This window comes from Elephas maximus, chromosome 4, assembly GCF_024166365.1.
Source record: "Elephas maximus indicus isolate mEleMax1 chromosome 4, mEleMax1 primary haplotype, whole genome shotgun sequence".
NCBI classification, from domain to species: Eukaryota; Metazoa; Chordata; class Mammalia; order Proboscidea; family Elephantidae; genus Elephas; species Elephas maximus.
In genome coordinates, this window is record NC_064822.1 from 34363939 (window position 1) to 34376620 (window position 12682).

Genomic DNA, 12682 nt, shown 5'->3' on the forward strand with positions numbered 1-12682 from the left:
CAGAATCCAAAACATTGAAATACTACAAAGCATCTTTTCTGACCATAAAGCTAGGAAAAAAAAGCAAGGAAAAAAATAAAACACTTAGAAACTGAATAACAAGTTTCTCAAAAACTACTGGGTTATAGAAGAAATTAAGATCAGAATAAAGAAATTCATGGAATCAAATGAGAATGAAAACACACCCTACCAGAACCTTTGGAATACAGCAAAAGCAATGCTCAGAGGTCAACTTCTAGCAACAAATGCACACATCCAAAAAGAAGGGCCAAATTGAAAACATTAACCTTACAACTCGAGCAAGTAGAAAGAGAACAGCAAAAAAAAACCCCGGCACCAGAAGAAAAAAAAGAATAAAAATTAGAGCAGAATTAAATGAATTAGAGAACAGAAAAACAATTCAAAGAGTTTACAAGACCGAAAGCTGGTTCTCTGAAAAGATCCATAAAACTGATAAACCACTGGCCAAACTGAGAAAAGAAAAACAGGAGAGGAAGCAAATAACCCGAATAAGAAATGAAATGGGTGATACCACAACAGACCCAACTGAAATTAAAAGAATCATAAGAGAGTAACATGAAAATTGTACGCTAACAAATTTGAAAACCCAGAGGAAATAGACAAATCTCTTGAAACACACTACCTACCTAAACTAAAACACAGGTAGAAAAACTATATAAACCTATAAGAGATTGAAAGGGTAATTTAAAAATGCCCAACAACAACAAAAAACCTTGCCCTGATGGTTTCACAGGAAAATTCTACCAAACTTTCACAGAAGAGTTAACACCGCTACTACTAAAGGTATTTCAGAGCATAAAAAAGGAATACTTCCAAACTCATTCTATAAAGCCTACATAACCCTGATACCAAAACCATGTGAAGACACCACAAAAAAAGAAAATTACAGATCAATATTCCTCATGAACCTAGACGTAAAAATCCTCAACAAAATCTAAGCAATAGAATTCAACAACATATTAAAAAAATTTCACCGTGACCAAGTTGGATTCATACCATGTATGCAGAGACAGCGCAACATGAGAAAATCCATCAATGTAATTCATCACATAAATAAAACAAAAGAGAAGAACCACATGATCTTAGCAATTGATGCAAAAAAGGCATTTGACAAAGTCCAACACCCTTTCGTGATAAAAAAAAAAACCCTCAGCAAAATACGAACAGAAGGGAAATTCCTCAATAAAGGGCATTTATACAAAGCCAACAGCCAACATCACTCCAAATGGAGAGAATCTGAAATATTCCCCTTGAGAATGGGAACCAGACAAGAATGACCTCTATCACTTTTGTGTTTGTTTTAATTAATTTTTATTGTGCTTTAAGTGAAAGTTTACAAATCAGCCAGTCTCTCATACAAAAATTTACATACACCTTGCTGTACACTCCTAATTGCTCTCCCTCTAATGAGATAGCACAGTTCTTCCCTCTACTTTCTCTCCCCGTGTCCATTCAGGTAGCTACTGGCCCCCTCTGCCCTCTCATCTCCCCTCCATACAGAAGATGCCCACATAGTCTCATGTGTCTACTTGACCCAAGAAGCTCGTTCTTCACCAGTATCACTGTCTATCCCATATTCCAGTCCAATCCCTGTCTGAAGAGTTGCCTTTGGGAATGGTTCCTGTCTTGGGCTAACAGAAGGTCTGGGGACAATGCTCTCTGGGGTCCTTCTAGTCCCAGTCTGACCATTAAATCTGGTCTTTTTACGAGAATTTGGGGTCTACATCCCACTGCTCTCCTGCTCCCTCAGGGGTTCTCTGTTGTGTTCCCTTTATCACCACTCTTATTCAACATTGTGCTGGAGTTCCTAGCCAGAACAATTAGGCTAGAAAAAGAAATAAAAGGCATCCGAATTGGTAAGGAAGCAGTAAAAGTATGTCTATTTGCAGAGGATATGATCTTATACACAGAAAATCCACAAGAATCCACAAGAAAACTACTGGAACTAATAGAAGATTTCAGCAAAGTATTAGGATACAAGATAAACATACAAAAATCAGTTGGATTCCCCTACACCAACACAGAGAACCGCAAAGAGGAAATCACCCAATCAATACCATTTACGATAGCCCCCAAGAAGATAAAATACTTAGGAATAACTCTAACCGGAGATGTAAAAGACCTATACATAGTAAACTACAAGACACTGCTGCAAGAAACCAAAAGAGACCTGCATACGTGGAAAAACATACCTTGCTCACAGATAGGAAGAGTCAACGTTGTGAAAATGTCAATTCTACCCAAAGTGATCTATAGATACAAGGCAACCTTGATCCAAATTCCAACAACATTTTTTACTGAGATGGAGAAACAAATCACCAACTTTATATGGAAAGGGAAGAGGCTCCAGATAAGTAAAGCATTAGTGAAACAGAGCAAAGTGGGAGGCCTCACACTACCTGATTTTATAACATACCTCCACAGTAGTCAAAACACCCTGGTACTGTTACAACAGATACACAGACCAATGGAACAGAATTGAGAATCCAGACGTAAATCCATCCACATACGAGCAGCTGATATTTGACAAAGTCCCAAAGTCAGTTAAATGGGGAAAAGATGGTCTCCTTAAACAAATGGTGCTGGCATAACTGAATATCCATCTGCAAAAAAATGAAACAAGACCTGTCCCTCGCACCATGCACAAAAACTAAATCAAAACGGATCAAAGACCCAAACAGAAAATCTAAAATGATAAAGATCATGGAAGAAAGAATAGGGACTATGCTAGGAGCCCTAATACATGGTATAAACAGAATACAAACCATAACTAACAATGCACAAATGCCAGAAGAGAAACTTGGTAACTGGGAGATCCTAAAAATCAAACACCATGCTCATCAAAACACTTTACCAAAAAAGTAAAAAGACAACCTACAGACCGGGGAAAAAAAATTGGCTATGACAAATCCAATCTGAGTCTAATCTATACAATCTACAAATACTGCAAAACCTCAACAACAAAGAGACAAATAACCCAATTAAGAAAATGGGCTAAGGATATGAACAGGTACTTCACCAGAGAAGACCTTCAGGTAGCTAACAGACACATGAGGAAATGCTCATGATCACGATGCAACAATCCCACTCCTTGGAATACATCCTAGAGAAATAAGAACCCTCACATAAATAGATATATGCACACCCATGTTTGTTGCAGCACCATTCACAGTAGCAAAAAAGACAGATGAATGGATAAACAAATTATGGTATATTCACATAGTGGAATACTATGCAACAATGAAGAATGATGAATCCACAAAACATCTCATAACATGGATGAATCTGGGAGGCATTATGCTGAGTGAAATTAGTCAGTCACAAAAGGACAAATGTGAGACCACTACCATAAGAACTCAAGAGAAAGTTTAAACACAGGAGAAAACTGTCTTTGATGGTTACAAGGATGGGGAGGGAGGGAGAGCCGTATTCACTAACTACATAGTAGACAAGAATTATCTTAGGTGAAGGGAAGGACAACACATAATTCAGGCAAAGTCAGCACAAGTGGACCAAACCAAAAGCTAACAAGTTTCCTAAATACACAAACACTTTGAGGGACAGAGAACCAGGGGCCAGGATCTGAGGACCATGGTTTCAGGGGACATCTCCGTCAATTGGTATAACAGAGTTTATTAAGAAAATGTTCTTCATCCCACTTTGGTGAGCAGCGTTTGGGGTCTCAAATACCAGCAAGTGGCCATCTTAGATGTATCATTTGGTCCCAACCCATCTGGAGCAAAGGAATATTAAGAACACCAAAGACACAGGGAAAAATATGAGCCCGAGAGACAGAAAAGGCCATATAAACCAGAGACACCATCATCCAGAGACCGGGAGAACAAGAGCGTGCCCGGCTACCACCAATGACCGCCCTGACAGGGAACACAACAGAGAGTCCCTGATGGAATAGAAGAATATTGGGGAGCAGAACTCAAATTCTAGTAAAAAGACCAGACTTAGTAGTCTGACTGAGACTGGAAGGACCCTGGAGACACGGCACCTGGACTTTCTGTTAGCCCAGAATTAAAGCCATTCCTGAAGCCAACTCTTCAGACAAAGAATAGACTGGACTATAAGACATAAAACAATACTCGTGCAGAGTGTGCTTCTTAGCTCAAGTAGATATGTGAGACTAAATGGGCAGTTCCTGTCCGAAGCCGAGATGGGAAGGTAGAAAGGGACAGGAGCTGGTTAAATGGAAATGGGAAACCCGGGTGGAAAGGAGGAGTGTGCTGTCACATTCTAGCGAGAGAAACTAGGGTCACATAACAACGTGTGTATAATTTTTGTACGAGAAACTAACTAGAACCATCAACTTTCACTTAAAGTACAAAAAAAAAAGGGCAAAAAATAAGTAAATAAATAAAACTACGCACAAAGGTTTTAAACTATTTAGGCTAAAGGGGCGTTATGTTTGCAATTCACTCTCATGTTCTGAAAAATAATCTGGATGGATGGACAGACGGACGGACAGACAGGGAAGAAGAGAGTAAGAGGGGCATGATAAAGCTAATGTGGTAAAATGTTAGTATTTTCAGAATTCGGGTGAACGGTGTAGAGGATTTATTCCTATATTTACCATTCTTTCTTAAAGTCTGAAATTATCAGAAAATCAAAAGTTTAAAAAAAAAATCTTTCTGGCTGCCCACTGCCCTAGAACGAAGTAAGAAACTGGAATTGCTTACAAGACCCTTTATGAACTGGCCGCTTCTTAATTAAATAGTCTCATCTTATGTCACTCTTCAGCCCCACCAAACACACAAAAGCCACTCTAAACTGCTGCTCCTAAAAACCCTATCCTCTCTTAAATCTTTGCACATGTAGAAGCTTAAAGCTTCAACTTCAGACAAAGATTTCCAAAAGGAAAGCAATGACAAATCTTTGATTGAATGTTTTATTCCTACGCATTCCACAGAAAAATGTAGTCCAATCCAATTGAAAAAAATGAGTAGACCTAAACAAAAGGGAAGTCCAGTCAATCCCTGGGGTCACAAAATGCAAGCCAAAAAGTCTGTCTCCAAAAAACCCACACCCTACCCTAACAGTGTCTATACTGGCAATAGCTACTGTATCTGTTGTAAGCTATTAAAAACCAAGCACAAGTATCCAAAAAAAAAAAAAAAACCCACCGCCATTGAGTCAGTTCCAACTTATAGTGATCTTAAAGGACAGTGAAGAACTGTACCGTTGCATTTCGTATGTGCAATCTTTACAAAAGCAGAAAAGCATAGCTTTCTTCCATGGAGAAGGTGGTGGGTTTGAACAGCTGCTGGCCTTTTGGTTAGCAGCCAAGTGCTTAACCACTGCACCCCAGGGCTCCTTAAAGTAACCAAAAACCACCCCACTGCCGTCAAGTCGATTCCAACTCATAGCAACCCCTATAAGACAGAGTAGAGATATCTCATAGGGTTTCTTCCAAGCAGCAGCTGGTGGATTCAACTGCTGATCTTTCGATTAGCAACTGAGCTCTTAACCACTGTGCCACCAAGGCGCCAAAGGCAAGTAAGGGTGAGGGTAAATCCCTATCTCACTGTAGTAGGGGACAGATAGATTTCTGGCATACCTACTTGGAACAGAGTGTGTTACTGACTTACAATGTATTCGAGTTATGACAAACTGCACTTCAACCATCGGTGTACCTGAAAAATTGCATCTTCCTTGGAGGAAGTTACAGGAAAATGCATGCAGGGGATATGGAAAAAATTGCTAAGTTATGTGGGCACGCTTCAAGCATTTGTTCAGGATAAGATGATGGAAGAGGTCAGTGGAAAAACTGTCCATATGGCAACAGCGCTGACATTAGAACTTGATCTTGCTGACGTGGAAAAGCTCATAGATCATGCAGGGGAATTGACAGATCAGGACTCGATGGCTTTTGAATAGGAAAGAAATGCTGAAGAAGAAAGAAATAATGAGGAAAAGGAAGGACAGAAGTCAAAAAATTTTACACTGAAAAGTTTAACTGGAGTTTTTTTAAACTAAATCAGGGGCTTCAGTTGCTTGAAAACGCGGACCCAAATGCTGATCACGATCACTTTGCTAAAGCTGACAGGCACATCTGAGAAGCAGTAAGAAGTTACCACAAAATATATGAAGAAAAAAAGAAAAGGATCATACCAACAACTCTTACTAATTTTCTGACTAGAAACTCCATCCCCATTCCCAGGGATGATTCAATGATCCAGAACCTTCCACAAGTGGAGTTATTTCCACAACTGACAAAATGCCAATGTCATCTAATTCTTCTTCATAGTCTGAGTAAATTTTTTGATTTGTGTATTTTTTTATTTATGTATGTATTAAAATATATCAAAAGCCAGTGTCGTCAAGTCGATTCCGACTCATAGTGACCCTACAGGACAAAGTAGAAGTGCCCCGCAGAGTTGCCAAGGAGCGCCTGGCAGATTCGAACTGCCAACCCTTGGTTAGCAGCTGTAGCACTTAACCACTACACCACCAGGGTTTCCAAAATATATCAAAGTTTATACATAAAGTTTCCAACCCCCAAAGAGAAAAATTGGATTTATAAAGATCCTGATAATAAAAGGCAATAATAATGAAAACTTAAAAGAGCACCAAAAGAAAAAAAAACACAGGTATTCAACTTACATCAGAACTTATAAGTGAGTCATCAGAACAGAAGCCCATCTTAAGTGGAGGACTACCTGTAATACACTGTCACCAAAGGTGACCTGGTTGTAATAAATCTTAATACTGTGTTTCTGGTCCATTATGGATTAGTTAGCATTGATGAGTGGGAAAGGGAAGGGTCTGAGGTTCAAATGAATTGGTACAAGATTATCCCAACAGAATAAATATCTGTTGTTGTTGTTATGTTCCACTGAGTGGGCTCCAATTTATACTAACCCTACATATATAACAGAACTAAACATTGCCTGGTGTTGTGCCATCCTCACAATAGTAGGTATGTTTGAGCACACTGTTGTAGTCATTGTGTCAATATATCTCGTTAAGGGTCTTATTGAGGGTCTGTTATTTTCCAAATAATGACCTACAATTTAGCCTTTAGAAAAAAAATCTTTCTGAAGCTAGGAGCCTCCCAATACACCCACATGTTGCTATGTCTGATGTGCTTCTTCACTTCCTAACCTTTCCACACACCTCACTGAGTGGCAGTGCATTTGTAAACGTAAGAATCAAAAAGCCAAACCAAATCTGTTGTACTCAAGTCGATTCCAACTTAGAGTGACCCTGTAGGATAGAGTAGAGCTGCCCTCATAGGGATTACAAGGCTGTAACCTTTAAGGAGGCAGGCTGCCACATCTTTCTCCCGCAGAAGGACTGGTAGGTTTGAACTGCTGGCCTTTTGGTTAGCAGTTGAATGCTCAGCCACTGCACCACCAGGGCTCCTTAAGCATAAGAACACTAGAGACTTAAAAGTCAAAATGACTCTATTTTTATGTAATTCACTAGCAGTTACTGTAAGCTATTAACCTTGGAGAAGTTATTCAACCATTCTATGAAAAGACAGCTTCACAATCCTTAGAGGGTTCTTTAAAAATAAATAAATAAATAGATGCCTTCAAATAGTAGTGGGGTAGAAAAGCTTGTGCTTTCAAAACTTCTTAACAGGTATGAAAAGAATTAGAAAAAAATGAATAGAGACTCTTAAAGACAGAGATGACTGCCTTATTAACCACCACAATAAATTAATCCCCAGTTATTTCAACTACAGTCAAATAAGTAATTCTACATGACACTTGTGACTTCAAGAAAATTCTACTTTAGAATGAACATTAATCAACATTTAACAGACTTAAAAGAAATTCTTCTTAAACAAGAATTCACAAAATCCAAACCATTTAGTGACTGGATTAAACATTCATACACATAGCTATAATTTATTTCAAATATATACTGTCATTCCTCCTTAGAATAGGTCCCAAATTTTCATTTTTCTGGAAAAACTGCCCCGTTTAACATTTAACCAGTGTTAACACACCTTGGACAAAAAGAAATTCTGTGAAAAGCAAAGACTATATATTTTTAATTTTTTTTACAGTTGTATAAAAAATGGTAACTTATACATTGTATATTTCATTTTTAAATACATAATTTAGACATCACAGTTTTTAGCCTTTAATATGCTTTATATAAGCATTACTTATTTGTAATTTAATAAATGATATTTTTTAACTTGTGAAAAATATATAAAAAAGAACGAAGGCAGATAATTTAGAAAGAAGAGTGGTTTAAACTATCTCTTATGAATGATATCACCAAAATTCAGCTCATAATATACAGTATTTTAAAATACTAAAGTCTGCATGATTATGAATGCTTCCTTTAAATGCAACATTTTATAAGCATGCTAAGCATATTTTTCAAGACAACAGTTATGGACGCTAAAATCTTAAGAGAAATAAAAAGGCAGAAAAGAGAAAGATGGCTTATAACATCCACTCTTTTCAGCTATATTATCACTGAATATCATACCATAATAAGAACATCCCTTCCCAAAGCAACCAAACAAGTCTAACAAAATAATAAATTTATAGATGTTTACCTCACATCCTTTATAATCAGTAAATCTCAGTTATTAAAAAATAAAATGCACAAGTGGATTTAAAGCTTGACAACAAAAAAAAAGTTACTAAACTTATGTATGCTAAAAGTAAAATTTAAATACTATTTACACCTTAATGAAAATATCAACTTCTAAAATTTGAAGCTAAACAAGTTTGACAAAGTAAATATTTTTAAATTTAGTATTTAACAACCAGAAAAACTCTTAAAATACAAAACCTAATTCATTTCTAGGGCAAAAAATATGTTTTTATTCATAGAGTCATAAGCACTATATTTACCTAACTGTACTTACATTTAATAATTTGCCTTCAAATAACATGCCAGAGAAGTTATCAAAAATAAATATCATCATTCAGTGCACACCTCTTTAAAAAAGATAAAGCTCATGAAATGGCAGAACAGAAGAATATCAATGGTTAGACTTCCCTCTTTACAATTTATGAGTCCTAAGAATCTCTACTTCATGGTTCAAAAAGTTTAAATCTCACGGTGCTTTTTGCTAATCTGCCATTTTTCCATCCATAAATACAAACAGAATAGACAGCAAGACATAACTCTACTATTGGTGCTTTATCACAGAACCACTTCATTAAAGAAATCAAGACAAATATGTATACTTGCTGCCTAAGATCTGTTAAAAATAAAATTAACCTAACAAGAGCCCTAAAGTGGAACAGTTATAATTATTATTTTACTCATAATCAGACATTTACTCTCAAAACTAAGTTTCTAAAATGTTTACCTTGACAAAAAGGCACAAACATACATTAAAAATGAAAGTATCTTAGAATAACTGTACTTCAGCAAAAAAAAAAAAACTGTACTTCAAATCCCAAGTATTCACAAAAGTAAAAATGTTAGGTGATCTCATTTTTTAATCCAATATGCAGAAATATTTTCCAAACTAGTTTATAACAACTGTTTTAACATTCTTCTTTACTTGAAGATATTCTTTGTATTCTCGCTTCTTCAAAAACACTTCACAGTAGTATCCTTTCTCCTACACTGGCAATACGTTGTTAAAGAATGATAAACTATGAATGAGTCAATAGTACTTATTTTTAGCTTACTAAAAATTAATCATATTCCTTAAAGTAAGTAAAAATGTAAGCAGAAAACAGGTTAAGTCAGAAGAAGACAGATTAGTATATAGGCAAGCTTTTAATGTTTTAATTAAAAGACAAAATATTCTCAACAAATGGTCTAATAACATTTTCCCATTAGATAAAAATAATTAACCATTGGCACCACTGAAAAAAACCATGAAGAATAAATAGAACTTCAAAGCTGTTCTATTATAAAGGAAAAAAACTGATATTTACTTACATGTGAAATAACTGGTTAACGATATATAGCAACAAACTATTATTGCTAAAGTCGCCTAAAATTTCCCAAGATGACCATAGTAACACATGCAAGAAATCTCTCTCATGCTTTCAAGCCAACTGTTATTTCAAATTTTCAGTTGAAATGGACAGAACCATATTCACAAATATGGCATTTTTAAAAACCTACTCCTTGACTTATTACTCTTATGATATATATAAAGGTAAATTTTTTCTATATTTCAATGTCTCCGTTCACCTACCAAGAACTAAATTTTCACTAAAAAAAGAAAAAAAAAAATCTATTAAGTAGATGAGCTACATATTCACCAACAACAAATCCACTTACTTTTTTCTCTTTCTCATGATGTTTATCCTGAGAGTGAGAGGAAGAATCACTTAAACTTTGATCATATGACCTATTAGATCCCCGTTTGCTCTTTTTCTAAAAAAGAAAATATATATACATATGTGTATATGTATATAAAATTTTTTTGAAGAATCTTTTTGTTAGGCTTAAACCAATTTAAGTGTGAAGTATTTAAAAAATGTTTACTAAAGGAAAAAAGTCTCACTATTTCAATCTATATAATCTAGTTTAGATAACATTCAAATATTTTTATCTAAGGCATTCAATTATAAAGGAAAATCTAAGCCTAAATTTAACATTAATGCCACATTTTTGTACATTTGTGAAAATAGATCTTCTATTTTCAAGTAATCAACTATATAGTTTCAACGTCTGCTTTAAATTAAAAAAGATAATAGTAAGTTTCAACCAAAAGAGAATGCCATCATGAAGAAGGATGCCAAGACTAGAAGAACAGAAAAATATTTGAAGAGTTACTTCATGCCACTAAGAAAAGCAAGAAGCCTTTAATCTTTTACTTTTAGTATTAAACGCACACAGTTTTCTAAAAACTGGTCTCTATGTAGTTTATTAAGAAAAAAATTAAAGGAAGTGTCAGTAATAGACCCATGCATTTTACAAAGCATACTAAAAGCATTACACGTTTGTGTTTAAAATCCTTACATTACTGAATAATAAAAGTATGAAGATGAGAGTACTTGGAGTGCTTAAAATTTGGTGGTACCTACCTAATTGATTTAAACTAGACAAAAATTACTATAAAAGATGCTCAAATTACCATGCAAATGTAGAATTAATACAATACTATTATCAGATTTTTTTGCCCAAACCAGCAAATGGGAACAGCACATCAATAACTAGCAATGAGAAAGCTCTATCTGCACAAACTTGCAAATCCTTTTTATAATTCTCTATTTTATCTACATTACTTCTCATATATAAAATGAACATTCCGGTGTGCTCTTAACATCCAAGCAGCAAAATGTTCAGTTTTAAAATCTCAAAGCTTCTCTGAAAACACTTCCATATTCTTTGTCAGTCATTAAAGTAAGTCAAGGCCTTCAGCAAAAACACATACTCTTAAGTATTTCATAGGCAGGAACCAGAACGTTGGAGGCATGAGCTGCTCATTTCATGAGAAAAGGGCCTCTAATGATATTATTTACTCAAAAAAAAAAAAAGGGAGAGAGGAAAGGAGGGAGGGAGGGAGACAGGCGGGCAGGCCCATTTATAAGAAAAAGGTAACAATTAAAAAAAAATAAGACCTTCAAAAAAAAAAAAAAAACACGTCTTAAACCGTAAGGTTAAAGACCGAGAAACGGACACTTGGGACATCAAAATATTCTTCCTTCAAAGTAACAGGGACACAAATATGTAACAGTCAATCAAATGTTACTAACTCAATCATTCATGGTACTGTATGACTGCAAAGATTGACCAAATTGAAAAAAAAAATTCCCAAAGTTAATTTTTAAATGTTTTTCTCAATGTCTTTAACCAAGTTACAAAACACCCTTGTTTCACTATTTCACAGTAAATAAAAACGAGAATAAATGTATAATAATGAAGCAAAAAATTAAGATAAACAAGTAACAATCACAAAATGTATAATCAGATGTCAAAAATCAAATTAACTGAAAATACGTTAAAGTATAAAGAATTCTTCCAAATCCATTTTCTTTCAGTAAAAGTATACCCATACACACCCCCAAAAACCCACTGCCTTCAAGTTGATTCCGACTCATAGCGACCCTATAGGACGGAGTAGAACTGCCCCATAGAGTTTCCAAGGAGCACCTGGCGGATTCGAACTGTTGATCTCTTGGGTAGCAGCCGTAGCACTTGGCCACTACGCCACCAGGGTTTCCCAATATACACTATTTACTGTAAACTGTTAAGTATGTATTTTAAATTAGAATATTCATGTTTACAAATGAACCCAAGGAAAAAACATCTTTTTAAGTTACTAGATCCTTTAATTTCTAATAAAGAGCTCACTAAGCAAACTTAATCTCAAGCATATATCAAGGGAAAAGGAACTGCTACTTTGCCATTTTTATAAAATAAGGTCACTCTACTGTCAAAATTAATTATTATTATTTTCATGTTAAATTCAAGACAAATTCTTACCAGTTTACTAAAATGGTATTTACAATAGCCACAGTACTGGACGTTATCTGCACCATTACCTTCTTCTTCACAAAGTAGTCCAGCAAACTGAGCACTGAAAATAAAAGCCCAGTATATCAATAAAAATTCAAAACCCAGTATATATAAACAAATAAAATTTACTCCCAAGCATGTCAGATACGTAATAAAATTTATCTCCTAGGACATAAAGGAAATATAAAAAGCTTTAATCAAATACATTTCACCCCAACCTACAACCTGTTACTTTTTAAAGTTATATTTA

At 35.2% G+C, this 12682-nt stretch overlaps 1 protein-coding gene across 14 annotated transcripts in view; it reads right to left on the reverse strand.

Moving 5' to 3' along the window:
- Window positions 1-12682, reverse strand: part of MLLT10 (MLLT10 histone lysine methyltransferase DOT1L cofactor) — a 301040-nt gene that overhangs the window by 128670 nt on the left and 159688 nt on the right. For 12 of the 14 annotated variants that reach the window (XM_049881865.1, XM_049881866.1, XM_049881869.1 and 9 more), the window contains 2 exons: window positions 12400-12493; window positions 10249-10344 (listed from right to left, as the gene is read on the reverse strand). In XM_049881865.1, coding sequence (XP_049737822.1) covers window positions 10249-10344; window positions 12400-12493 — 190 coding nt within the window. The remainder of the gene's footprint in view (window positions 1-10248; window positions 10345-12399; window positions 12494-12682) is intronic. The other 2 variants (XM_049881870.1, XM_049881876.1) reach the window with 2 other exon arrangements.